The sequence below is a fragment of the Lissotriton vulgaris genome, chromosome 2_1 (assembly GCF_964263255.1).
Source record: "Lissotriton vulgaris chromosome 2_1, aLisVul1.2, whole genome shotgun sequence".
NCBI classification, from domain to species: Eukaryota; Metazoa; Chordata; class Amphibia; order Caudata; family Salamandridae; genus Lissotriton; species Lissotriton vulgaris.
The window spans coordinates 1,665,126,449-1,665,153,771 of record NC_141687.1 but is presented as its reverse complement, the minus strand read 5'-3'; the positions used below and the strand labels follow the sequence as shown (position 1 = coordinate 1,665,153,771).

At 48.7% G+C, this 27,323-nt stretch overlaps 1 protein-coding gene across 1 annotated transcript in view; it reads right to left on the bottom strand.

Moving 5' to 3' along the window:
• Positions 1 to 27,323, bottom strand: part of SLC9A1 (solute carrier family 9 member A1) — a 294,820-nt gene that overhangs the window by 74,398 nt on the left and 193,099 nt on the right. The window contains exons 3-5 of the mRNA XM_086957609.1: positions 18,960 to 19,210; positions 14,173 to 14,390; positions 13,230 to 13,432 (exon numbers count right to left, since the gene is read on the bottom strand). Of these exons, the coding sequence (XP_086813735.1) occupies positions 13,230 to 13,432; positions 14,173 to 14,390; positions 18,960 to 19,210 (672 nt within the window). The remainder of the gene's footprint in view (positions 1 to 13,229; positions 13,433 to 14,172; positions 14,391 to 18,959; positions 19,211 to 27,323) is intronic.

Genomic DNA, 27,323 nt, shown 5'->3' with positions numbered 1-27,323 from the left:
TTCAAAGGCATGTACCTGTGCACAATTTGCGCTCATCTCACATGAACCTGCTACTCATACCCGTCTATAAGCGGAAGCGACAAGTTGGTTGCGGATTTGCAGTGTTGGCTCCTGGCTTCTGAAACTCCCTGCCACCCAATATCAGAGCATGCAGGGAACTCATTAAATTCAGGAGGCTTCTGAAGAACTGGCTATTTGCTCAAGCCTAGATTAATTCAGGTGTAGGACAGATTAACAGGGCTTCAGTTATCAGCGCCAAGAAACCAATTGGTGAAAGTGCGCTCTATAAATAATTGTCAACATAACATAATCAGCGGTGTCAAGACCTGCCTGTAATATGTATTGGCTGCATCCTGTCCAACAAGAACTGGCTGGACAAAGGTATTTTAGAAGTCATCATAAAAGGCAGACAAAGCTGTGCCTTAATCAACTCCTAACAAGACATTGGCTGAAAGCTAGCTGAACGTTCTCCGTCTTCACGATCAAGGACCAGCGCCTCTGAAGCCAGGGTAGGTGCTGAAGCAGTGGAAACCAGCGTGGTGGTCAGTAAAGGAGTGGAGGCATGCCTGGCGCCACTGGAGAGCCGGGCAGAGCTCTGAGGTATTAGGCACTGGGGAAGTCACTACCTGCAGAAGAAGGACTGTGGGCCCCAGCAGATTTATAGTGCATAAAGGTGCTCCATGTGGACGTGGGATCATCCGAAAAAGTTGCAGCATTGCCTCCTTGAAGTTCTCTACTGATGCAGAGTGAACGATGACCCGTAAAATTTGGAGCACACCAGCTCGGGAATGGAACTGGAGTCAGATGACTGTCAAGGAGTCAGTCAGGTTTTTTGAGTACTAACTGAGGATCTCTCCACTGAGCAAGAGTGATCGAGAAAGGCCTTCCATCTGGTCTTGTGCTTACGTAGAGACTTATCCTTTGGATTTGTGTTGGAGTCCTGGACAGGGACTGGGACTGGGACTTACAGTGGAAGGTGGCTTGGAGTGCAACAGCTAGGCTGTAACCATCATCTGCTTCCTCATGGTACAGCATGACCTGAAGCCTGTAACTTTCCAGAAGCAACACAACCCAAGAACACTGTTTAAAACAAACATTTGAGAGAGCAGTACAACACCGACAAAACTTCAGGGAGCAAAGCTATGGATATGAGCCGAAAAGCATGGATTTTTTTTATAATAGTCCACAGGCTTTCATGCCCTCTCTTTCGGAGGAGAGGCAAGGCTGCCACAGGGTCTGAAAGCACCGCCTACTTGTGCATGGGAGCAATTGCTTAAAAATGTAGATCCAGTCTGGCACCTGGAAAAAAGTAATCTGCATTTAGGAACAGAGCTTTAAACGAGATGAAAAAAGTAGTGGGGAGGGGGTAGTGTCTATCAAGAGGGCGTGGCCTATGTAATTCTGGGTGTGGCATGAACACAAACCCAGAGCTTTCTGTTATTATAGCCAGATACATAACACAACAACTGCCATTCACCTAAGATCAGCAAGGACTATTTGTTTTGCCAACGGTTAGCTGTTTAAGATAAATGAGTGACAATGATTTTGTTTTAAATAATATTGAAAATGTTTCAATTTTGAAAGAGAAACTAAATTAAACATTACTGAAGCCTGTGGAAAAGGAAGCGGTCTCCAGAGTGTCCCAATCACTCCAATTATGTCCATTCTATTTTACACATGTCCGTACTTTCTCTCCACATCTCATCCCTATGCATGTTACACCTCATCTCTTTCCTCTTCAGCGCCAACATTTCAATCTTTCCTAAATTCACATCCTCGCATCTACTTGACTAACCTCTAAATACTAAACACACCCACTCACCTGTAAGCACTGCATTTTCTTAAATTCTCGTCTTTTGCTTTCGCCTTGTCAATATTTTGAAAATTGTGTGCCTCCCTTGACATACATTTGCATTGAATCACAATTGCAACTGGAATGGGTGACCATAGCTCTGCATAAAGGCCAAGAATTGTATGGCCATCGCAATCATTGTCCAATACAAACACTTTGAAGTGACTCAGTTCAAAAGTATGCTCTATACAAGAGTAATATGCAACACGAAACAAAAAGCACAAGTTACTTAACTTTGGTAACGATATATCTGTAAGAAACAGTAGTTCGTATTAGACTCCTTACCTTAGAATACCCCCAGGCATCAGTCTGGATCCGGAAATTTTTGCGTAGCAGTACCCCTGCGCGTGTAGGCATCGTCTGCGGCTCCGCGTCCGTCGTCGGCGCCAGGATGACGTCGCCGGAGTACTTAGACGCCGCCCTCGCGCGCTGACTTCAGTTCTTATACACAGCTTTTCCGTACCAGAAACGCAGAGCCATGGTAAAAACCAACACTGGTGTCATGACACTAGGGCCCTGAAATGTGATGACCTTAACCCTAGATATTGGTTCGCAGAACTGGGAGGATGGGTGGGGCGGTAAGGAATCTAATACTAACTGTTTCTTACAGATATATCGTTACCGAAGGTAAGTAACTTGTGCATCTGAAAGAAACAGGTTAGTATTAGATTCCTTACCATAGAATAGATACCCCAGCAATACCAACCCCGGTGGTGGGTCTGCAAACCAATAATCACACCAGAAAGTCCTAGGGAAAACGGAACGGCAAAAAAAGCCATCTCTCCGGACTTGGCTGTCCAGGCAGTAGTGTCTTGCAAACGTGTGCAGCGAGGCCCACGTAGCGAGGCCCACGTAGCTGCCCGACACATGTGCTGGAAGGGGACTCCCCGACCCAGGGCAGTAGTAGCCGCCGTGGCCCGAGTGGAATGGGCACGTAGCCCCACGGGAGGCTCCTTTTTAGCCATGAGTCAGAAGGGAGATGTCGCCTCTTTGACTTCTTGTGCCTCTTACCCGAGGACTTGAAGCCAGACGAGTGGTGTTGACTCGCCGAGCTGTGAGGACTCCGGCCCCGCGACTAGTCCCTCAACCTCCTTACAAGGTGCTTACGGGACCGCTAGCCTTCGACTTCAAGGCCCGGCAGTCGGGGCACAACTTGTCATCAGGCACCGCGGATGGGGGTCGGTTGCAGTCGGCACAGGGCTTGAACCCGGGCATCCCTACCGGCACCGATGGAGTAGTTTGACTTGAAACTGATCCAAAAAGGATCGAAAAAGCTTAGTCAAAAAGTGACTAAAGGGTACCACTTTCTCCGGACCTGCGCTTGCTGGCGAGGAATAAAGAAGAACTGACGTCAGCGGCGAGGGCGGCGTCCGAGTACTCCGGCAACGTCATCCCGGCGCCAACGACGCAACCGTGACCGGTGCCTCAACCTTCTTACGAGGCGCTTACGGGACAGCTCCGGCCTAGCCTTCGACGTCAAGGCTCGGCAGTCCGGGCACAACTTGTCATCAGGCACCGCGGATGGGGGTCGATAACCGACTTCAGTCTGTTGCAGTCGGCACAGGGCTTGAACCCGGGCATCCCTACCGGCACCGATGGAATAGTTCGACTTGAAACGGATCCAAAATGGATCGAAAAAGCTTATTCAAAAAGTGACTAAAGGGTACCACTTTCTCCGGACCTGCGCTTGCTGGCGCGGAAAAAAGGAGAACTGACGTCAGCGCACGAGGGCGGCGTCTGAGTACTCCGGCAACGTGATCCCGGCGCCAACGACGCTGACGACGGACGAGGAGCTGCAGACAACGCCTACCGACGCGCAGGGGTACTGCTACGCAAACATTTCCGGATCCAGACTGACGCCTGGGGATATTCTAAGGTAAGGAATCTAATACTAACCAGTTTCCTTCAGATAATACAGATATGCAATGTTTGGAAATAGCTTACTTAATCTTGATTTCCAAAGAGTGCTAAGCTTGGGAAATAGAAACAGGAACTAAATCCCCGACATGGATTACTTTGGTTGATATCTAAACGATGAATGTAAAAATGTGTCACGGTATTTGCCAGTAAAGTTAAAGACATGAATACAAGGCATGACAGTTTATAAATACTACCGGGTCAGAGTCCGGGTCTGGGCTTCACATTGTTTTATCAATGGGTATGCTTACTGTACTTACCTTGTGATGCTTTAAATGCTCCTTCACGTTCTGGAGCAGAATTGTGGTGTTGGGTTCCTGTAGTCCAACGAGTCAGTCTCTGTTGAGACCTGAAACCAGCCAGCTGCTTTCAGTTGTGGGCTACAAGTTACAGAATAAATCCTATATTTAACTTCTTTCTTGAACCTGGCCGCTTTCTACCTATTGGTGACGAGTGGTTGTTGACACGGTTCTTCGGCCTACCAACTCTACGTTGTCACTCATTGATTTTGATGGCCGGTGTATTCTTGGAAATTGCGTCAACGGCTATCTTTAGCTCTTCTCAGGTGGGTCAGGAGAAAAGAATCTTGTGCTGCTTGAGTTTGCCATTTAGGCAGCAGCTTTCAGTAAGTTTTCTTTTACACCTAAATGGTGTCGATAAGTGCTTGTATGTTCAGGCATTGCAAGCCTCTACACCACAACCTCCTCCTTACCACGAGCCGCAATAATGTGAGGTCCTCCTCAGGACTCTATTCACTTTGTGTGCATGAGCACAGTGATGCAAGATGTATGTGGCCATCTTAGCTTGGGCTACAATCTTTGGCAAAGTATGAGTGATTATGCAATAAGCTGGTGGGTATTTTAGGTTGAAATACACAAAAGGTGATGGCATGAATGCAAGCAATTTGCCTAACCACTGGCAATCCCTCAGGGAAGCAGCTTCCCATCACCTTCTGTGTGTTTCATGTACCACCCTAGGTGGCATGGGCATGCCCAGTCATGGGTCCCATGCTCTGTCACTGGAACCAAACAGTCCCGGGCTACATGAGCCCTTAACTATGGCGAAACCGGTCTTGGGGTGCTTGTGTTCCAGTTCAGGGATTACCTAATGTGGGAGTTCGGGCTGGACTATTCCCAAGAGGAGCAGGGTCAAGACTGATCTGCATATGGCTGGGTCCAAACTGAGGTGGCATGGAGAGCAAAAGAACAATGGGTTGGAGTGCTAGTCCGAGCTACTGCCAGTGGTTAGACTAACTGCAAGCAGCCTCCCATCACCTTTTGTGTGTTTCATGGTCATCTTAGGGTTACCTTGTGACGTTTTGAATGTTCCTCACGTTCTGGAACAGATAGGTGGTGTTGGGTTCAAGCGCTCCAAACAGTCAGTTGCTGTTGAGACCCGAGAACAGCCAGCTGCTTCCAGTTATGCGCTAAAAGTTAGAGAATAAGGGCAAGATGTACGCCCCAACAATTTCCGACTCGCAAATTGCGTCGCATTTACGACTCACAAATTGGGATGTATAACATTGTTTCAGACACTGTTAGCGATTCATATTGGGATCGCAAATTGCATGCCTCATGAATATTAATGTGGCAGCCGCAATTTGCGACTCCATTAGGAATGGCTAGCACTCCCAGGGATGGTGAGCTGTGTGGTCAACAGACCACCATGTCTGAGACTGCTTTTAAATAAAGCAGTCGTTTTTTAAAAATGCAACCCGTTTTCCATAAAGGAAAACGGGATTCATTTAAAAAAGAAAAATAAAACTTTTCAGTTTCATTTTTTTTAAGGGCAGGCATTATGTACCAACACATTTTCCCCATAGACACAGAATGGGTAAAACCCTTTGATACATCTGGCCCTAAATCATCTATTCAACTTCTTTCTGTTACCGTATCGTTTACACCGGCCCACTTAAAGCCCTGGTTAGAAGTATCCCTCAGAAAGGATTTGTCGACGAACGAGCATAAATGTAAACTAAGAATCGAAACATCTAACACGAAAATTAAACACAAAAATATCAAAACAGCTGAGAAAAATCTGAAGTACAAAGACAGACAAAAACGGGGTACCTTCCATATGGTGATATGCGACCGGCCTGTAACGTGTAATGCGGTAGTGGCCACACAAGTCGATTAAGAAAACCACTAATGCGATTTCAAAATCTTTTAATGCAGTTTCCAATCCATCCACACGATGGCACGAGGATCCCACAAGTTAAGAAAAAAGAAAATATTTTAACAAACGAGTTATAGTTATGAAAGTTGTCGATGAGTCACCTACTTTCAATTTTGATTTTAAAGAACAAGGTCGAAGGTCAGAGGTCAGAAAAGGATTACGTTAATGGTGATAATGCAATTTCAGCTTTCCTTTAATGGGATATTAGATGTCTGCGACAACGCACGTCATTGAGCACAACACAAATGCCAGCACTGTAAACGAGACGAAAAAGGCGTGTTTGTAGCTACCTATGAAGCCTTTCCAAGGTGCGTGGGCAGTGTAATGACGGCCATGGCCTGACACATGAAACTAAAATCCTGTGGTTCACACAGGTGCCACCTGGCCAGTTTAGGAGTTTATTATTCCTTCCAAACATGTCACACAACGCACATGCGTAAAACAAGCGAGACGTATAGGATTTTGACAACTCGTGTTAGCTGAACAATGATTTTGTTGGGAATATTTAAAATTGAAAATGTTTCAGATCTGAATAAAGGAGGCTGTAAAGTAAACATTACTACGGTCTGTATAATCGGTCGTGATCTTAAGAATGTCCCAGACACTTCTTCCCGCCCCGTCTCCCTCTTATTTCCCCGCATTTTCCTGAAATATCTGCATATCTCACACGTTCCCAGTTACACATGGTACATCAGCGACCATCGCTGTGGGTGCTCTGCAGAGAGGCCAATGCCTGGATGAGCATGTAGGCTGCACACCTCTACGACACGGAGAGGCACTCCAGGAAACAAGCATTGCCTACTGCCTCAACTTCACAGATCTCAATTGTGTACCATCATAAACACAGACACCTGGAAGCGACTCGGTTCAAAGTCTGCACTTGCAAGAGCCATGTAGCATGAAACAAGTAGAAACATCTTGAAAGAAAAAAACAACTACTCTTAGGGAAATTCTATTAAGTAAAATGTATTAAATGTAAACAGGATTTCATCACGGACTACCTTAACGGTTTCTAAAGGCATTGTACAGAAATCGATTAGTGTTTTGCCAGTAAAATTACGACATGAAAAGAGCCCGATAGGGACCAGTTTCAAAGAACATTTTTAATTACTGCCGCCCCACTTGAAGCCCTGACAACAGGAAACAACATAACAGGACAAGTCTCAAGGGCAGTCTTACACAAACCCCTACACAAGCTCTTGGCCTGAGGTGGTCGAGTCAGCAGTCCTTCAGTATAGTGGAGGCTTGCTTAAATGAAAAATGGCGCAAAGTAGGGTGATCACCTGGCATGGGTGCAAATTCAGGACGGTGAGTGTAAAAATTCAGGACAAAGGGTCAAAATTCAGGACAACAATCCAGGACAGGTCAAAATTCAGGAAAAAAGATATGTTTTACAGACACATCAGAGGAGGTCACACAATAGTATATAGGTAATCAAATTGACAACCAACATAAGTATAAGTCAAAATACGTTTATATTAGGTTGAGACAATCGTGCACTTCACGGTTTGTCGGTATATGCACAGATTTGAGCAACTGCAGGTCTTTTTGTGGTATTTCATATGATCATAATCTATCTATATGGTTACTGCACTGGGTTGTCCAGTCTAATATTTTGTTTACAGTTTATGATCCTGAGTAAGCATGTTTCGTGAGAACAGCTGTCGGGAAGATCTGCTGTGGACGTTGTTACTAGCATCTCATATCTGAGTGCTATTCTAAGATGTAAAGAAGCGCCCTTAGAATGTAGCTAATTGGGACCTGGAGTGCAGTCTGCCAAGTGGCCTACATTATGTGTCAGATCGCTTCAGGTGTTCCATGTCTGTTCAGCTGGTGACCACTGGTTTAGGGGCTGGTACAGTACCGAGTGATGAAGAAGACCCATAGCATACAGGTCTTATGCAATGGTAAGAGCATTAACCCGGAAAAATGAGTTATTAACCAGCCTGCATGAGCTATAATTGGCTGCAGACTGCTGAGTGTTATGGTATTATTGTGGGCCAAAGCGGTTAGATAGGAGTTATTACTATATAATACCCTGGCGAGCCATTTATCAGCCCTCCTTACTTTACCTGTCAATGGGGAATAGTATACGGTTTGGGCGGTTTCATTTCTGTGAGCTGTAAACTGCAGATTCTCATTGATGCACAGAAGTGTGCAACAGACTAGAAACTGTATACGCTGTTGAGGCAATATCTTTTACATACAGAACATTTTCCATTGAAATAGCATCAAAATACCAACATGCAGTTTTATTGATAAAACTATATAGCACACTAACAATGATGTGTGGTTTCAGCACACATCATTGTTATGTGGTTTCAGCAAAATATGTATCATTTGAACTTCACTAAGCAAATTGTCTTGATTGTTTGATCCTATTAAAACTCTGTTTCCAGCACACTTCTGAATTACAAACAAGTGGTCCATTTGTGGTTTCCTAACTGCTGATCGGTCTTGAAACATTTGCACAGTTGATTTACAGGGATTTAAAAGTTCTTCTGTGTTACAAAAAATTGACAGCTTCCAGCCTTTGTTTTCACACACTCTTTACCGCCACAACAAGGCTGCAGACAAAGACAGAAGAGTAAAGTAGCCTATTTGACAAAGTTAGAGAACGGACAGGTAGGCATTACATGGGTGGTGCATGGGCGTTCCATGCATATCGATGTAAACACATATTTACAAAGACTAATGAACAAGGGTGTGTGCCAAAATGTTGTGCCCATCGGAGGTAGGTATAATGAGAAGAAATATCTTTATTCATCCTCTTCACTTCCTCTTTACCTGTGTGCTGCATACTGCAGTACACATGCAAAGAGGAAATAGCCACAAAGGCACACAAAATGTACTTGACAACAATGTTTTGGCACTAGGTAGCCACAAGTGCCCCAGTACTTGGAGGAAGGAGACGTGCACTATATAGTGGAAAGGCTGCCCCTTCCCCCGCACTGCAGGGGATGCAGAGGCCTTAATTACACCCCTTCACCAAAGACCTCCCTCTGCACAGATTCCCTCACTATCAACCTCCAATAGTTCCCCTCATCTATATATAGACCCTCGCTCATGTGTATTTCATTTCTTTTATAGTGCTACTCAGCTCAATGTAGGGTGCTGAGCACTTGAGCTCACACACATATTGTTCAGAAACAATGACTTATATAAGTGTGTAAATCAATCTAAAGGAAATGCCTCTTAAGCCAAGGAGGGCTGCACAGTGAAGGAGACACGTCATCCATACTGGTAAGTACTATATGCAGGGCCACTGGAATTACACAGCAAGGGCGGGCCAAATTATGCTGCAAGGTTGACTAAATTATTTGGCAACAAAAAGGAAATTATCCAGCGTAATGTGGCAAATTTTGTGTTAGTACGGTTACATTATTTTCTAATTTTTACACTTAAACTGGCACTGAGGTGCAACCTATGCCCAGAAAGTGTTAAAAAAAAATATAGAAATATGCACAAGAAAGGAGGCCATTCAACCTTTACACAGAGCCTTTGCAACAAATGTCACTGCGGTTTTTGTTATTTTTTTAACCATTTGAGCTAGAAACAATTTTTAAATTAGAATCTTCAGATTATGCAGGGGAGGATGAATTATGTGGCAAACCCACGATCATGCAAAAAAAAGTTGACGACGCAGAATCCCATAATTCCACTGGCCCCCAACTACATGTTAAGAGTGCTTGCCCCGGAGAAATACAAACTCACGATTTAAAACATTACATAGTGGTTCGGGTTGTCCCTACTATAAAATATTCATCATTATCCAAATTAATTCTTTGTTCTGCATGTTACATTTTGTGGCTTGCAAGAGGCGCATTATCCCTCTGTGCTTCTTTATGATGAGTCAAAACTGGGATTAGTGAAAACTCAGATCTTTCCAAGAGATACATTAATGACCAGAGTTGAATAGGCATTTTTAGGTCTCGCCTGTCGATGCGCATGCGCATCGAGCAAGCGAGACTATGGGGGCTTATCCACTCTTTATCCAAATTGCAAGGAATCGTGGCGATTCCTTGCAGTGCCCGTGACTTTTAAGCTCAATGCGCATGCGCATTGAGCTTAAAAGTGCGTGCACATCAGTTCCCTCAGCCGCACTAGGCCCCCGCTCCGCCCCCTCCCCTGCCCGCCGTGTCGCATTTCTCCTCCCCCCTCCCCTTATCTGCCTTCCCTCCGTCTGTTCCCTCTCCCCGCTCCGCCCCCTCCCCTGCCCGCCGTGTCGCATTTCTACTCCCCCCTACCCTTATCAGCCTTCGCTCCATCTGTTCCCTCTTCCCGCTCCGCCCCCTCCCCTGCCCTAAGCTACCATGTTTGCCACCTGCCTAACATCAACATTTACGATCTTGTTGCAGTCAGTCACTCTTTCCGAATCACAGACCTGAATCAGTGCCTCTTTCCTCCCTGCCACATTAAGTATACATGTGCCCTGTATTGCTCTCTCTGCCGTGACTTCTCTACAACGCCTCCCCAACCTCTGCTGCAACTCTGCCTCCTGTTCCAAATTGGCACACTTTTCTATCCGACGTATGTCTTCGGTATTTCTAAATCCCTAGCTCTCCTGTACCTCACTTACCCTCCGTTTACTCAATCGGTTAGCGATAACATCCTACGCATTAACTTTCCGGATCCAGGCGGAATGTTCCTGCATGTAAGCCTTACCTGAAAACTTCCAAATGAAGATCACAAACATCCGGGCGTCTCTACTTTAAGTCCATTTCTATTAAACTTCAATTTCCAAAACAAGAGAAGATTATCGGAAAACTGGTGTTAAACAGATTGACAGGACGATAGGCGGAGCTTGGAGAGTCTTTGTGGCTGTATTTTCCAGTTTACCCTGCCATTGGTTAGAAAACACATAACCCGCCCCAAAAAAGGTGGGCCAGCCAACCTTTCTGCAGCGGAAGAGGTCTCTCTCTAGCTGCCCCGGAACTGACCCTTGATTATCAGGAAAGAACGACCCAGCCGCACAGGGCCGGCGCACGCTGAGGTCTGCGCTGCCACGCACCACTTCCTGACGAATGGCCCTGTGGACTCTGGCATGCGGGAGGGCATTGGGCGTTCTTGTATAGAGGTCGATTAACTCACCGCAGCGAGGCCTCCTGTAGTGCACTGGGAGCTGCTGGCTTCCCGGTGCTTCTCTCGTTCCCTCGCTGACATGGTAGCTGGGGCAATAATCCCGTAAGCTCCCAAAGCGTCAGTGATAGAGTGTCTGACTTGGGACTAAGAGCAGTGTTTAATTTATTTTAAAAACAAAGTGTCTATGCCCGAAGCTCTGCTCAGAAGCCCACGGTTGTACGAGTAAATCTCGTCTCGCCTGATATCGAGGCGGATGGTCTTAAATACTGGTCATGACTCATTAATCCACTGCCAGACACCTTACATTCCAACCCTCCCGGTTCAGATCGAAGACTACTGATTTCAAAGCTACCCCCCAAAAACCGATTTGAACCCTCACTCACCCTCAACCCCTCACCCTCACTCTCACTCACCCTCAACTCCTCACTCACCCTCAACCCCTCACCCACCCTCAACCCCTCACCCTCAACCCCTCACTCACCCTCACTCTCACTCACCCTCACCCCCTCACCCTCACTCACCCCTCACCCTCAACCCCTCACCCTCACCCTCTCACCCTCACTCACCCTCAACCCCTCACCCTCACTCACCCTCACCCACCCTCAACCCCTCACCCTCACCATTACTCACCCTCACTCACCCTCACCCTCACTCACCCTCAACCCCTCACCCTCAACCCCTCACTCACCCTCACTCTCACTCATCCTCACTCACCCTCAACCCCTCACCCTCACCCTCACTCACCCTCAACCCCTCACCCTAACTCACCCTCAACCCCTCACCCTAACTCACCCTCACCCTCACTCACCCTCACTCACCCTCAACCCCTCACCCTCAACATCAACCCCTCACCCTCACTCACCCTCACCCTCACTCACCCTCACCCTCACCCTCACTCTCACCCTCAACCCCTCACTCACTCTCAACCCCTCACTCACCCTCACCCACCCTCACTCACCCTCAACCCCTCACCCTCACACAGTGCAATAGGTCTCGGAGCATTTGAGTTAGAGCTTTTAGAAATGTTTATGGCTTTTTTTTGTAATTCTTTAGCATTGGCTACAGGAAACAAAAATGCTAAAGATTTACAAAAAAAACCCATAAACAATTCTAAAAGCACTAACTCTAATGCTGCGAGACCTATTGCATTTCCAATGCTTGTTGTTATGGACTGAAAATTGCAAGAGTGCAGGGCACTCAGAAGCCTTTGCCTTTAATCCTGTCGAACATTTAAAAATGCAGCATAGTCCTCCAGCATAGCTCCCGAACAAAAGCAGAATGCGTGCCCTAGGCCTATTCACGGGGAGCTGGAACAATACAAGGGCCCATTGTCATTCTATATGTGATAATCAGCCACAGTCAGAATGACAATGGGCCTGTACACAGTCTGTTGCGAGGTCAGGGAGGGAATGCTGCAGACTCTAGAGTTTAAAAGAGAAGTGCGAGCTGGCCCAGATTGTGAGAACTTTTTAACTTCTGGGCTTCTCCCTGGGGAACATTACAGCTTGCTGCAATCCCCAGAATTATGGACACAGGCCGTCAATAAAATAAGTGACAGACTACAGATGTAACACAAAAATAACGGACGTTCCTTGAAATTTTCGGCCGGTTGGTCACCCAAGGGCGTAGGCGCACGACTCAACATAAACTCCGGCACACAATTGGTGCAGCACTTCGGTTTGCTGTCAACAAGCAGGAAATAGAAGAACTTCCTTCCTGCTCGTGGATCCCAAATCCAACCAATCCTGGAGCTGCTCTTGAGCTGTGAAAGCAGCTTCAGGGTTGGTGGGAGAAGGCTCACCCTGCACTCATTTTGAGGCGGGGGTCTCTACTAGTAATCCTAAAGCCGCTTCACAGCCTTTGGATTGCAGGGTCTACAGATCACATGTCGGGTTGGCCGTCGCAAGACAGCCGGACAATCTGACATGTGCACTGTAGATCAGTGCTGTCATCCTGCCTTTGCAGGATTCAGCCTGGCCCCCACCCTCCCGATGTACACAGCGTGAGCCAGTACAGTGACAAATAAAATAGCATTGACAAGCCATTTTATTTATTTGTGTTTGCCTTTTGCGCTCGCAGCAGGCGGGGGGATGCTCCTCCAATCCTGAGGAGGAGCCGCGCCTGCTTGACTATATCTGCATTAACCCTGAACGTGCACTAATTCCAGGTTTACAACTAGACTCATCGCCTTGATGGGACCTACCTGCACAAATACAGTGAAGAAGATGACGGTGATGATGGCTGTGAGGAACATGTTCCTCTTGGGGAAATGATGCTCATCAAGAAGGTACCCGAGGGAGAAGGCAATGGCTCCTCGCAGGCCACCGTAGGAGATGATGAACTGGTCCTTGGGGGTGAGCTTCACAATACGGAACCGGTTGATCATACTTGTGAGTCCCAGAACGCCTGACAAGACAGAATACTACAGTGAGACTGAGGTCATCAACCAAACACAGCACTTAAACAGAGGTGCAAGAGTCAGGGCAACAGGCACACAAATGCCACACTGCCGCATACAAGTGGGAGGAGAAGCAATGAAAGCAGGCAGAACCATGAGCACGGCCATCAGAGAAGCAGGCAGTGTCATGATAAACAAGGGCAGGCCGTGGCACACTGTGTGGCAGGAACCAACCATCGCTTGCAAACAATCTTAGGACAGTCCGGGCCCGCACAGGGCAGGGCACAATGTACAGGCAGGACCCACACATCTGCAACAGGGAGAAGTGAAAGTTCAATGGGCGGGTAACAATGAGGAGGCAATAAGAAATGAATGCAAATAAAAATACAGGTTGTATAACACAACCATGCTTTTCTTTCCCACGTGTTCCTTAACGCGGTGGCGGAACAAATGCGTCTGAACCACGCATTCCATTTAGAACGCAGGTCGTTACAACTACTTTCCTTGGGGGGGCACTGGACTTTGGAATAGTATAATTTAAAAATTGCAACTCCATTCACCGCAACAGTAGGGAAAGAGTTGGATTTTATAGTCCATCGCCGTTTTACCTACGGCATGTTGTTGTAACGTCTTGTGTTGTAAATGGAATACGTGGTTCGGACGCATTCGTTGTTCTGCCTGCATTGTAAAGGCAACGTGTTGGTCGGCGGCAGTGGTATTTGCTGTTTCTCCTTCCATACAGACTTACCTAGCACCCTGGCAATGAGGCAGAAGAGTAGAGTGCTCATCACGAAGGTCCAGTTCCACTCATGTGGTCCCGCCACAGTCGACACCCCGAGGAATATGAAGATGAGGGTCTCACTGACGCTGCTCCACATCTTGAGGAAGTACTTGATGGTTGTGTGTGACTTGTGTGAAATGTTGGCTTCCACATAAGGCCTCATCACGACGCCAGAGGCGATAAGCCTGCATGTGGGAAAAAAGAAGAGTTGGTGACGCAGCAAACCACTCGCAAAGAAGTTTCAGCCTGGCAGGGCAGAGGCATAAGGTGCAGCACAATCACCTACGATCGGACTTCATGAAATGGAAAGACCATGCAATCTAATATCACTAATGCACAGCTTTCACCAAGTATGACTGTACATACAATGTAAATAGGTAATATTTTACAGAGAAAAGAGGCTGGCTTCCCCGGATCGGATGGGTTAACGTTGAAGAGACTTTCAATTAGTCACCACGATTCAGACATCTGGAGTTGTTATATGTAGGGTGTGATACGTTAGCCTGGCATATGATGTCCACTAGTTCTAGTGGGCACCTTGCACCAGTCTAATCGAACCTTATTGATGGTGGTTGTAAAGTCAACCTTATAGAAAGCTATCCTAGGGGTCGCATGGACCAGCAGTCAATAGGCTAAGACTTCAGAGAGCATGTGAAGCAAGCTGTTTTACCAATTATAATCCCTTGAATATCAAATGAAAGGACACCACACAAGGTATATACCAAATATATATGTATTTATTCTCAACACAACCCCTCCAGACTCTGTATGAGGTCAGAGGCAAAAGTACATACAAGTTACTTAATTAGCATACGATAAGTTGCACAAATAAAGTTTTGCCCTAGGGGCCTCACAAACCATATACTAAAATAGTGGTATCAGAACCACATCTGGAATAGAAAGTAGGCCTAGGGAATTGCTGGTGCTACACTAAACAACCAAAGGTTAGGAAGTAGGAGGCCCACGGGAGACGCCTCCAGTCTCTAAACACAGCCGTGAGTTACCATTGAATTTCTATGGGAAACGAAGAAGTTACAAAGTTTCAGATTAAGGGCATAAAGGAGTGGATCACGATGGAGCCCTTTCAGACTAGGACACTAGGAGAGTCAATACCCACAGGAGCACCGGAGTACTCGAGTTACCTCACCCAGGGAACCCGGGTGCATAGGTGTCTTTTCGTGTCAGGGTTTGTCGTCGATTCCAATGGAGAGCTGCGAAGAAGTGCTGCAGGCGACCAGAGGAAAAGTTTCCGGGTGGATCCAAGAGTGGATCGAAGATCTGAAGAACCTGACAGCAGAAGGGGCAGAGTCTGGGTCACTAGTCAGTGACCAGGAAGGAACAAGGCGATGTTGAATGAATTCAGGTGAAGTAGTGAAGCTTGTCTCTGCAGCCACGAGGACCTGGAGGCGTCGACGACGACCCGGAGCTGGATTCGAGCTGTCTTACGAAGGATCTAGGTGACTGTGGCGTCGGTATCCGGATTGGACCCAACAAGCCTTGGCAAACGCAATCCACGCAGGAGATGAAAATTGGCTTTGAGTCAGACCAGCAAGCCTGGAGCAACCAGGAAAGCAAGTTGAAATCAAAAGAAGGTCTTCAGGGGGCTCACTAGCCAACGGACCAGGAACCGGGAAGACGCGTCGAGCTGAAATGCAAGAGCAGGCCCCACGCGGCACTCATGGAGTGCTGAGCTTCGGTGCGAATGGTGCTCGGGTCTGGGGCTTCCATACCCCAATGCACAATGGCGAGGGTACCTAGGGAGTCGAGCAGCTAGCAAAATGCAGGATGTCCAGGGGTTCCGGTCCCACGTCTCTCGTGTCCGCTACGGGTCTCAGCTTTGCTGGAGTCGTCGAGCAGGGTCAGAGATGTCTGGAAGTCCGTGTCCTGTGTCGCAGAGTCTTCGGGTTCCGGCGGGAGCCTTGACAATGCAGACCGGCTAGTAACTGGTGGTGCCTGTGCCGCACAGGGTGGTCACTCCTTGGCCACAAGAGAGATGTCTTCCGTCTTCCTGTCCAAATGAAATGTCGAAGGTCCAGGATGTCTGTCTGTTTCAAAGCTTCGTCCAGGGTAATCTGAAGTCCTAGGGACATAGCTCCTATACTTATACCAAGTTAAGGGGTGGGAATACCTGGGAGGTCCCTCCTATGGGTGGACCTGAGAAGGGGGTAGTTACACCCCTTTCCCTTTGTCCAGTTTCAGGCCAGAGCTGGGCTGGAGTGCCCCAGCAACTGGTTTGAACCAGGCTATGCATGGAGCACCTTGTGTGCCCCAGGCAGTGTCTGGAAAAGCATTTCTGAATGCAGCCCTCTCTGCCCCAATACACTAAAGCCTTCTGGGGTGGTGCCAGCCGCACCCCTTGACAGGAAACCTATTGTTCAGGCCTCCCCTGCCGGAGGTTCGTCCAGCAGCAGGAGGCCAAACTTGTGTCTGTGGCAGCAGCATACATTTTGTGAAGCGGAGGCTCTGTTTAACTTTAACCGGGTAAACCAGTACTTACATGTCTTCTCCCTCTAGAAGGGTGGAATGCTTCCCCCGTCGCCAGGACTGAAGGGGGTGGGGGGGGTAGTATTCCAAAGTGTTTGACACCTTACGCAACATGTTTTGATAAAGCCATACCAAAGTTAGCATTAACCGTGAGGATTATAATGCACTTAAGAGTATATGGTATGGCTATATCATAGAACAGCTATAAGGAGATGGTTCTGAAAGCTGTAGAGGGGCTCAGCTCATGCTAGGGCACCTTCTCACATAAAACCAAGCATTCTGCCTCCAGGATTGACAAGGCCTGCCATAGGAGTGACTTATAAGTTAAGGTAGATACAGGTATACTATATCTAAGTAAGGGGTGATTACACCACCTTGCCCAGGCTGTGTGAAGAGACCTGTGGTGTCAGTTTGGAGGGCCAGCCAGGGGTGGCATAATGCATGCTGCAGCCCCTGGTAGGCCTTGGATGCACCTCTGCTCTGGGTACCTATGGTACACTATACAGGGGCTCACAAAGGTGACCCAATACCCAATCTGGTATGCACCTAAAGTACATGGCATCAATTTAGAGAGAGAACAGCTAGGCTGTGGTCCTGATTAGCGGGGCCACATCCAAACTAAAGTCGAAAAAACAGAAAATCACAGCAAAAAGTGGGGTTGACCATAGGAAGCAGACCCTACTCTCCTACATAAGGTGCAACTTGTTCATCTACCCCAGAATTTCTATGCATTTGGGCACTTGTTATCCTGCAATTATGACACGGATTAACAAAACTATAAGCATAAAAATAAAGAAGACAGACAAGAACTAGGTTAACTTTTCACATTTGATCAGAAACATCTGGAACAGACACAGCTCTACCTCAATAATCGCTTTCCCTGTCAACGAGTACCTTAACATTTGCGGGATATTTTTGGAGCACAGGCACCCTAGGTGCCCTTCTAAGGCGTGTAGATACTGACAATCTCCACAAGGGATGAACACAAATTCAACGCGATGAGGAAGAGCAGGAGTTCTGGTCCTCCACGATTCACCAGGCAGTACTGCACAGAGTAACCATCTTCATTATAACCACTTGCTGTTAGGTAGGGCCTGGTTTAGGCTTCCCTGCTCTCTTCTTGAAGAGATTCCATGTTACCTTCCTGCTCCCTTCAGCCACCTACCCACAACCGGTCCAGTAAAGTAGCGCAAGGGTCCTTCCTTGGCCTCCCTACCATTCAATGCGTTCTCAGTTTAGAAGGAATGATCTTTCATAAATATGTCTATTTCACTGAAGTCATGCTCAAAATCGATAGAAACATCCTTTGACACCATCGGCATCCAGAGGCCTGCTCAAATTCTAACGCTGGGTGACATTGAACCACATTAAACTAAACCCAGGCAAGACAAAGGCTCTGGAAAACATCTCAACATCCTGCCCCAGTTATCCGCTCTTCGTCTCGTCCTTGTGTGTCATGCACCAACCTTCATCCAACACCTCAGAGCTGTGTAGCATCCATCACTCTAGACAGCACCGAGCCATGCAGCAACCATAAGTCAATCCACTACATCACAAAAGGTCACAATGAGGCCGCCCACTATGCAAATACCTGGATTATACAAATATCTGAAGGAATGTGAAAAACATCACTTTTGATGCTCTATCCTGTTAAATTTGGTTTTGTCAGGGTCTGGTGATATACATCCTGGCTCTTTAAGAAATATCCTAGGATTTAGAATTCTGGTTTCCTTAGTTTCTATATCCATGTACTCCAAGTTACCAAACAACTCCCATTGATTGGAGCTTGGTGGAGTTCTTTTTATTTTCTCTCGGCCCCACTGCAGCAGATATGCCTCATGCTCTGTATTTTCCTGCTCAGCTGCCTTTCCTTCCTTCCATCACCTGGGCTTTCATTTTGTTGGAAAGGCATCACCTTGTCGTTTCGGATATCTCTGGCCTACTCTAATCAATATAAAGAGTGGTATTTATTAGCCTCACATAAAACATTCCCATTGCCTTCAGAAGCAGCTACTACTCTCCGATAACACCACCATTTGGATATGTGAAGAAATAGTTGCTTATTGAAGTACCATAGAATTAAAGGTAGGTTGATTTGTTTGCATGCAAATATTTCAGAGTGAGCAACACCTTGCCCAGGACACGTACAAAATGTTAGGGTATCTGTATTGAAAGGCAAAGATGAAGGGAAGTGCCATTGGGCTATTGCAGATAAGCAGCACATCACACAAGTTCTATAGAAGTTCCTGTTCTACTAGAGACATACTCACGCCATAATGCCGGACAGGTGGAACAGTTCAGCCGACAGGTACGCCATGTAGCTGTAGAGAAAGACAAAGAGCGGCTCGATCACCCGAATGTGAGAGGTGAAGCGCGAGGTGAAGGCTGCTATGATTCCATAGACCACTCCCACGAACACGCCACCAAGAGCCACTACGAAGAAGCTCAGAAACCCAAGGAGGATGTCTGGGAATGTCACTTGGTCAAAATTGGCAAATTCCTCGAATAGATGGTACAGCACCTGTAGAGAAAAGGCACATTAAACAATACCTAAAGTTTCCAAAAGAAAAAGTTACTACAGTCCCATATGAAGACCCCAGACGTCACCAAACTGGCTCCAACACGACAGTCACCCCTCAAACAGCAGAGGAGACGTAAAATAATATAAAAACACACCATTGGCATGGCTCAGAAGACTGCTGTAGGCTTGGTCTTTCCTCACACATTAGCATCTTTAACAGATTCAGCCTTCCCTCACGCCCACTCAGGCTTCCACAGACCCAGCTTCTCTTCACACACCTCAGCTCTCACAGGCCATCTCCCCTCACAAACCTTCCAGCTCTTGCATGCCAAGGCTTCACTTTATCACCTACAGACCTCCCAAACCCACAGTGCACCGTAAGGTTTATTCAGTGAAGTTGATAATAAAGCCTGGATCAGTCGGTGTCTGTTTTAGCCGGCACACTAACCACTTTCAACTAAGCTGAACGCTTTTTAGCAGCACTGCTGAGCACCTTATGCTTCCATTTCTAACGATAATGGCATTACTCCTAGTCCTACTCCCTCGCCTTCCTTCAGTACAATTGAGGCCCCGCCTCCCACCCAGACCCACCCCCAGCATAAAAACTCTGCCCGCCCCCACCTCCACCTGTACACAAACAAGCCGAGCTAGCACTCAGTTGAACCGCACCGGGAGGGAGGGAGGGTCCTTGAAGGAAGGCGAGGGAGTAGGACTAGGAGTAATGCCATTATCGTTAGAAATGGAAGCATTACCTCCCGTCCCTCCCTCGCCTTCCTTCAGTACAATTGAGGACATAGCAAGCAGAAGAAAACAGGGACGGACAACTGAGTGACAAAGAGATGCCCGTAGGGTTGCAGATGCGCTTTACAAATGATATAAATAAATATAAATAAAGAACACAAAACAGTGCCCAAAACACAGCAGATCAACATCCCTGGCCTCGCAAAGAGGACAAGACACTGAGGCCCGAACCCCCACCAGAGGAAAAGCCACCAAGACTGGGGACCGAAACCAACAACCCCACGGAGCGGGGGAAGGCAAACACCCGAGTTGGACCAAAGCGAACAAACAGAGGCCACCACCCGGAAGGACACCACAACCAGCAGGCACCACAGCAAAAGAGGCCGGACAGCCAAACTGAGCAAACGAGACTCCACAGCCAAGGAAGGAGCAGGACAGAACACAGGCAAAACCACCCCATGACAGAGCGAAAACGCCGAGCCACCGGAGGGACAAGGGACGGAACCGGACCCAAAACCAGCAGAACCATACAGAAGGGAACGCACAAGACAGGGCCCAAACACCCCCAAGCGCCCCGCAGGGGCAACAGCAACCAAAAAACAAGGTCCAAAAGCCGAGAGTCGCAACCCAAGTCCCCAAGGAGCCCAAAGAGCGGACCGGATAGGACTTCCAACACAAGCAGCAAAGACCCCGAAGGGAAGGACACGACGGGGCGGGGAATCAAACACACCAGACCCGGTAAAGAAAACCAGGCAACAGACCCCAGGCAACATGCAAGGAAGCCAGCAGCACCAAGAAGCAGGAAAGCCGCCCCCTGCACCCGCAGAGGAGCCACCGACAATCCCAGAAGAGCCCCAGAAGGAGCGAACCGCTACACAAAAAGGAGGCCAGCACCATGGGAACAACACCAGAGCAGAACCCCGGGCCGAAAGGGCCAGCAAACACCAAGCATAGGACAGCCGAGAGGAGGACCGACGGGAAGCCCGCAAGCCACCGCCAGCCGGCCGAGAACCCCCAACCCAGCCAAGGCCAGCCGCACAACCGCCAGGCAGCAGGGGCAAGCCCCGCACAGAACCCAGGGGAAGGGCACGGCACATCAAAGGGCACGGAACCACAGGAAGGAACCCTCACCGAGCGCAACAAAACCCGGACAGGAGAGGAAAACAAGGAGCCCAAGGCCAACAGGGAGCAACCAACCCCCGAGAACAGGCCCACAGGGCCCGCACCAGAAACGCCCAGAGCAGCAGAAAAGCAGCGAGGGGGAAGGGAAAGGCACACAGAAAAACCCAGAGGTCAAGGAGAGGGCCAGCCGCCGACCACCCCAAGACCCGGGCCCCCGGCCCAGAGACCAGAACCGGGCCACCCAGGTGCCGCAACAGGACCACCACAGGGAGGCCCCAACGACCCCCCAACAGGCCGGACACAGGGAAGGAGTGAGAAACCCCAGGAGGAAGGAGGGACCCAGCACCACAGAACAGCCAGCACACAGGCCACCCGCCAAAGGCAGAGAGCAGACAGCCCCAGCACCCAGACCAAAGTCCACAGACACAGGACACAGGACGCAGGAAACCAAGGATCAAGGACCAGAACCTGGACCAACCCGACCACGGCAAAGGACTAATCCACCGGACGACATACAGAGCCAACACCCACGGACCCCGCAGAGAGCCCCGAAAGGGCACCAGGGCAAGCCCGAATGCCACAAATCCGTCAGCAAGAGGACCCCCGGGAGACCAGCAGGAACCAGAACCGGAACCCAAACAGAACCCAGCAAAGCCAAGAAAAGGCAGGCGACCGAAGCCACCACAAGCGGAGCCGGAGGAGCCAGTGAACACCCAGCCAGAAGGCAACAGCGGCCGAGCCACCAGGAGAGCACAGCCGGGGACGGACCGACAAGGGCAGCAGGGACAACAGACCCCGGAGACCAACCCAACAGGAGTCTGACGGAGAAGAAGGAAACGAGCCCAGGGAACCAGAAACACCACAGAAGCCAGGCGCCCCAGCACCTGCAGCCACAGGACAGCCGAGGAGCCCCCGGGACCACAAGGCCCGAACTAAAGAAGGAAGAGAGACCAGGTGCCCGCCGGACAAGGGACCAGGGCCGAGCAAAGCCAGAAAACCAGCACCGACAGGGGACCAGGGAAGACAAACCCCGGGACACCAAAAACCCGACCACCAGAAGAACAATCCGCAAGAGGACGACCACAGATGGAGGAAGGAAAACCCCGCCGCAAGAAGGAGAGCCACGAGAGCACCCACACAAGCGGGAAGACCCAGGGCAAAGGACTGAGGCTCAAGGGGAAGGACGCCACACGGAACACGGGCACACCCCACAGAACCGCAGGAAACGCAGCAAGAAGCAGCGACAGGGATGCGGAGCGAAGCGCCCCCAAAACCCAGGGCATGCCAGAAACCGCCAAGCAGGGCCTGCAGAAAGACGGCCCGAAGGACTAACACGTGGAAGGGAACGGACCGAAACCAGGAGCAGACCCCCAGGAGCCCCAGAACGGCATAAAGCCGCCGGACACCCCAGCCCCAGAAAGGAGCGGGCCCCAGACCTGAGCCCCACCTGACAGGAACCCAGCAGATGGACCACATGGCAAGCAAACAGGACACCCAGTCCAGCAGAGCCACCCAGCAGGAACCGGAGACAGGCACCGGAGGCAGCCGAACCCCCGACCAGGAGGAACCCGCACCAAGCTGACCCAGCACCCACGACCCACAGAACCCAAGGACCCAGGAACAACAGAAATGGCCCGCCGTCACTGAGGAGGAAAAGCCAAAGACGATCACCCACAGACAGGGAACCGACCTGACAGCAGCGACAGGGACCCGACAGGGCCTGGCACACAAACAAGGAGGCAGCAAGCCAGGGCGAACAAAACGGCCAAAACCGCACCCCTCCGAATGAAGGAAGGAGACACCCATAGCAGGGACGATGGAGAGGACCCAGCGCAAGGCACGCGAGAAAGGCAGGACGCCCTATTCACGGCAAGGCAAGCAGAGGGCCCAACGCGGCGACACCCAGCCACCACAAACAACCGCCCCAAACGCCACGAAACCCTGCACCAAGGAGGGCACAGAAGAAGCAGAGGGCAGGCCAGCCCCCAGCGCCACAGCAGCATCCAAGCACCACCAAGCAGTGCGACCCGGACAGGCACCAACAGCCTAACGGAAGGAAAGGGGCGACTCCCACCAAGAAGCAAAGCCACTGGAGGAAGAGAGGGACTCGCCGCACCGAAGAGAAATCCCCCGACGCAAACCGAGCGTGTAGAGAAGCCCGAAACAGAGGATCCAACACAGCGCAGAAGGAAAATGGAGGGCTGAGGAGAGACCGCACACGGCAGGCCCCACAGGCAACCAACAAGTAACTGTCAGCAGGCCAGTACCACAGAGGACAAAGACAAGCACAAAGCACATACAACCAGTACGAGCAACGCACGCCACTCTCACCGCACCAGCCCCCACCCCGGGACCAAAGGGCCAGGCCAACCGGGAGGGCCGGAAACATTAAGGAAAGAAACCCTCAGTCCCAGCCCAGCAGGAAAGAGGAAAACCCTGCCGACCAGCACAGGAGCCCAGCGACCCACGTCCTGCACGCCCACCACCCTGGAGCCACAGACAGCCCCAGCGGCGGGAGAAGGATCCACAGCATCCAAGCACCCAGAAGGGAATCAGCCGCCCACAGGATCCGCTGGATGAAGAGGGGATAGAAGGCAGCAACAGAACCTCCATACTCCAGAACACAGGACAGAGCAGCCCCAATCCAGTATAGCACCAACCAGACATGAGAGGCAGAACACCCCCCACGGAGCCCAGGCAACCAGGGCGCCCAAAGGGGGACCGGAGTCCCAGCCGCAGAGGAAGAGGACATCAGCACGCCCCCACCAACCCCAAGCGACCCAGTGGCAGACAGCCAAGGCCATCACACACCAAAGAATCAGGAGCACAGGCAGGACACGAACCCTCCAACCAGAAAAACTGCAGCAGTTTAGCAGGCATTACATCAAGAGAAACGCCAAACCACAGGAAGGGGAAAAAAAAACAACCAAAAACGGGCAGAAACCCGTCCTACCTGAGGATTCCTGAGCCACCACTCCGCCCCCATACCATGAGGGAGACGAGGAGAGGAGGCACAGCCAGGAGAACGCTGCAGAGGGCACCGCCGTAGCAGAGAACCAGACCGAAGACTCCCCGGCACCGCCACAGAGAGGAGCTGAAAAGGTAAGTCTCACTAGGGAGACAGAAAAAAAACAGGTGGGGGCGGGCAGAGTTTTTATGCTGGGGGTGGGTCTGGGTGGGAGGCGGGGCCTCAATTGTACTGAAGGAAGGCGAGGGAGGGACGGGAGGTAATGTGGAATACCTCCTACATGCCAACTTTTAACCGTTTCCTTGATTTATCTTAGGTGCTTGAATGGCTACAAACATATTGCTGTGTGGCAACTTCAGAACGTTTTGCATTTATGCTTGTACAATGGGCTAGTGTACCACTAAGGGTTCGCAAAGCCCTGGCGAGATTTTCACTTCACACCATGCAGGTGGAAGACATTTGTTCTGGGGAGAAGAGGCATACCACTATGCCCATTGGTTAAGCTAGTGCCCTTCTGTGTCTGAAGCCCAGATCAAGACTGGAAACGGGATACAGGGTGGGGGAGGGTTTGGGGGGGGGGGAAGAGGGGTAAAGCAGGCAGGTGATAAAGGTCAGGGAGTACAGACAGTACACCCTAGGAAGAGGGCACTAAATCTGGCCAGTGTAAGTAGGAAGAAACTTATCTTAAGTTACTCAGTCACTGCATCTCATGATCCCTGTAGGCACTTGGAGGATTACTAAAGAGTCTTGCAAAGAGCTGCTGGTGTGGCTGTGCTGTCAGGGCACCGGGCTCTGGAAGTCCCTCAAGCAATCTCTACCTCTACAAAGGACGGACTGTGCTTTTATGCCAAGAACATTAGTTTGCCAGTTTGTGCAGGTAGCTTGGTCCCCAGTTCCATAGGACCCGGGACGTGGTGCAGAGGGCACTGAATTCAATGCTAAATTCACCATAGAGCAAGGTTTCATCTAATCTTGCATTTTTACTTGTTGCAGGGGCAGTTAAGATGTCATTTTGGCACTCCAAGCCACTTCATGAACAATTTGGGAAGGTCAGCTTATATTAAGATGCCAAAGACCCTCTGTGGCACTCGCTGGATGGTTTGTGGAAGTGATATGATTTTACATGCAGCAGCCCTTGCTATGGGAAGAGGTCTAGGAGTAAGTGACACAAAGCGCCCAGTTTGTTTAGTCAGTGTAGTGCTGGATCTGCCCTCAGGAATGTGGACCAGGAAACATCTTTGCTTTCAGTACTTCCACGTGGCAGAATATCTTTTCTGGAGCAAAGGAGGCTGCAGTAATTCTTCATCCAGCAGTAGAGATGCCCCAGGCAGTTTGTAATGGTGCCTTGGCGCCCGGCAGATATGAAGATTGTGCAGCCTGACAACTATATCAGAGGGGCACACAAATGGTAAATACCAAAGGGGGGAATGATAAACCCAGAGGTAAACCAACTTGAATGACCCCAAAAAACGAAGCAATTGTGTTTGGGGGCCGTTGAGCCCCTCTGACTGGACAGCTACTGTCCACTCAAAATGGAACCCTGTCCTATCTTGAGAAAAGAGTCCGCAATCTGGGAGCCCACATTGACTCAGAGGTGTCCATCCACCTTCAGCTCCTCATCTGCTCTCCAGATTGTTTAGTCTATATTTCGATGGTTCAGGATAGGTACATGTGGTGTCTATTTGATTTTGCTCACTTTTTGCTCTTTTCCCACCACCATGGGCTTCTTTTTTTTTTTTTTAAATGTTTTATTGCCAGATGATCAGGTTTACAAGCAAATAATATTCACAACATGAAAAGAAGATAAAAAAAACATAATAAAGAAAGAAAGATCGATAAGAAGGAGATGCTTCAAATATACAACAAAGATTATATGTGGAGTACACAATACTATTCATGAAAAACGTTGACAAACTGGCCTTCTTAACCAGTTCCTCCCTCCATCCATTGCTCTATCGGTTCCCAAATTTTAATTCCCATTTTCCTCCTTTTACTGCCTTTTGTCCTATATATTGCTCGCTCCATAATATATCTTGCCAGCAAGCGAGCTTGCCATGAAACAAAGGAGGGTGGGTCTGGGCTTATCCAGTCTTGCGTTACACAGGAACGAAAGATCCCAACAGAAATAAATAACAATTTTTTATGATCATCTGTCATAGCTATGTCAGTAGTTCCTATCAGTACAAGTTCAGACGTGAGTATTACAGGTATTCCAAATAACAAAGAAAAAAAATGTTGCATTTCTGATAAGATTCTACTTAAATGTGGGCAAGAAAAAAACATATGTACAGAGTCAGCTGCATGTAAGCCACATCTACTACAAGCGACACCCACTGAGGAACCCCATTTAGCAATTTTGGCTGGTGAGTAATAGAGATCATATAACACCATATAGTGTTGAGTTCTGCTTCTACCCGACAGCAAGATGGAGTTAGCCAAATAGATTCTTCCATTTTAATTGAGTTAATACCTAGTTTCTCCACCCATAAGTTTTGCCTAAACAGAATATCATCTGGTTGTTTTGATATCAACTGATTATAAAAGTAGCCAATTTTCCTCCTTTGATACAAAGAGTCGATCAAAAAAATTTGTTGTAACGACGTTCGATCTCGATCTGAAAGTGTATAAAAGTAACTATGCCATTGTAAATATTTGAAATGATCAGCATTGGTAAGTTTATATTTTGTTTGAAGTTCGGTAAATGACTTAAGTTTATTATTCTGTAAGAGATCCCCGAGCTGGGTAATGCCAAGGTTATGCCATCTTCTCCCAGTGCTATCCATACCCACAAATGGGAAAATATGAGAGGAGGTCAAGGGGGTGTATCTTGTGATTCTGGGAATGTCAAAGACTCTCTTGATAGCTTTCCAGGCCCTAAAAGCAGCTTTAACAATTTTAAATTTTGTTTTTTTGTAATAGCTGGGCTCGACAAGTTTTAGTAAGCAGCCCCTGGCCTCTGTCCCTAGAACCAGTTCGTAGATAGATGGAGAGTGTGAGTCTAAAATCGGAGCCTTTTCACTGACAATTAAGGGAGCGATGAACTGCAGTACTGATGATAGGTAATAAAAAAAGAAATATGGTGTACCCCAGCCCCCCCTTTCTTTTGAGATTATCATTTTTTGATAGGCTCTACGAGGTCGTTTATACCCCCATAGGAATCTTCCTGTCATTTTCTCCAGCTGTTTAAAAATAAGTGTAGAGAATTCTAAAGGAATACAACGAACTAGATATAAAAACTTAGGGAGAATCATCATCTTCAAAACATTATTTCTACCATATAAA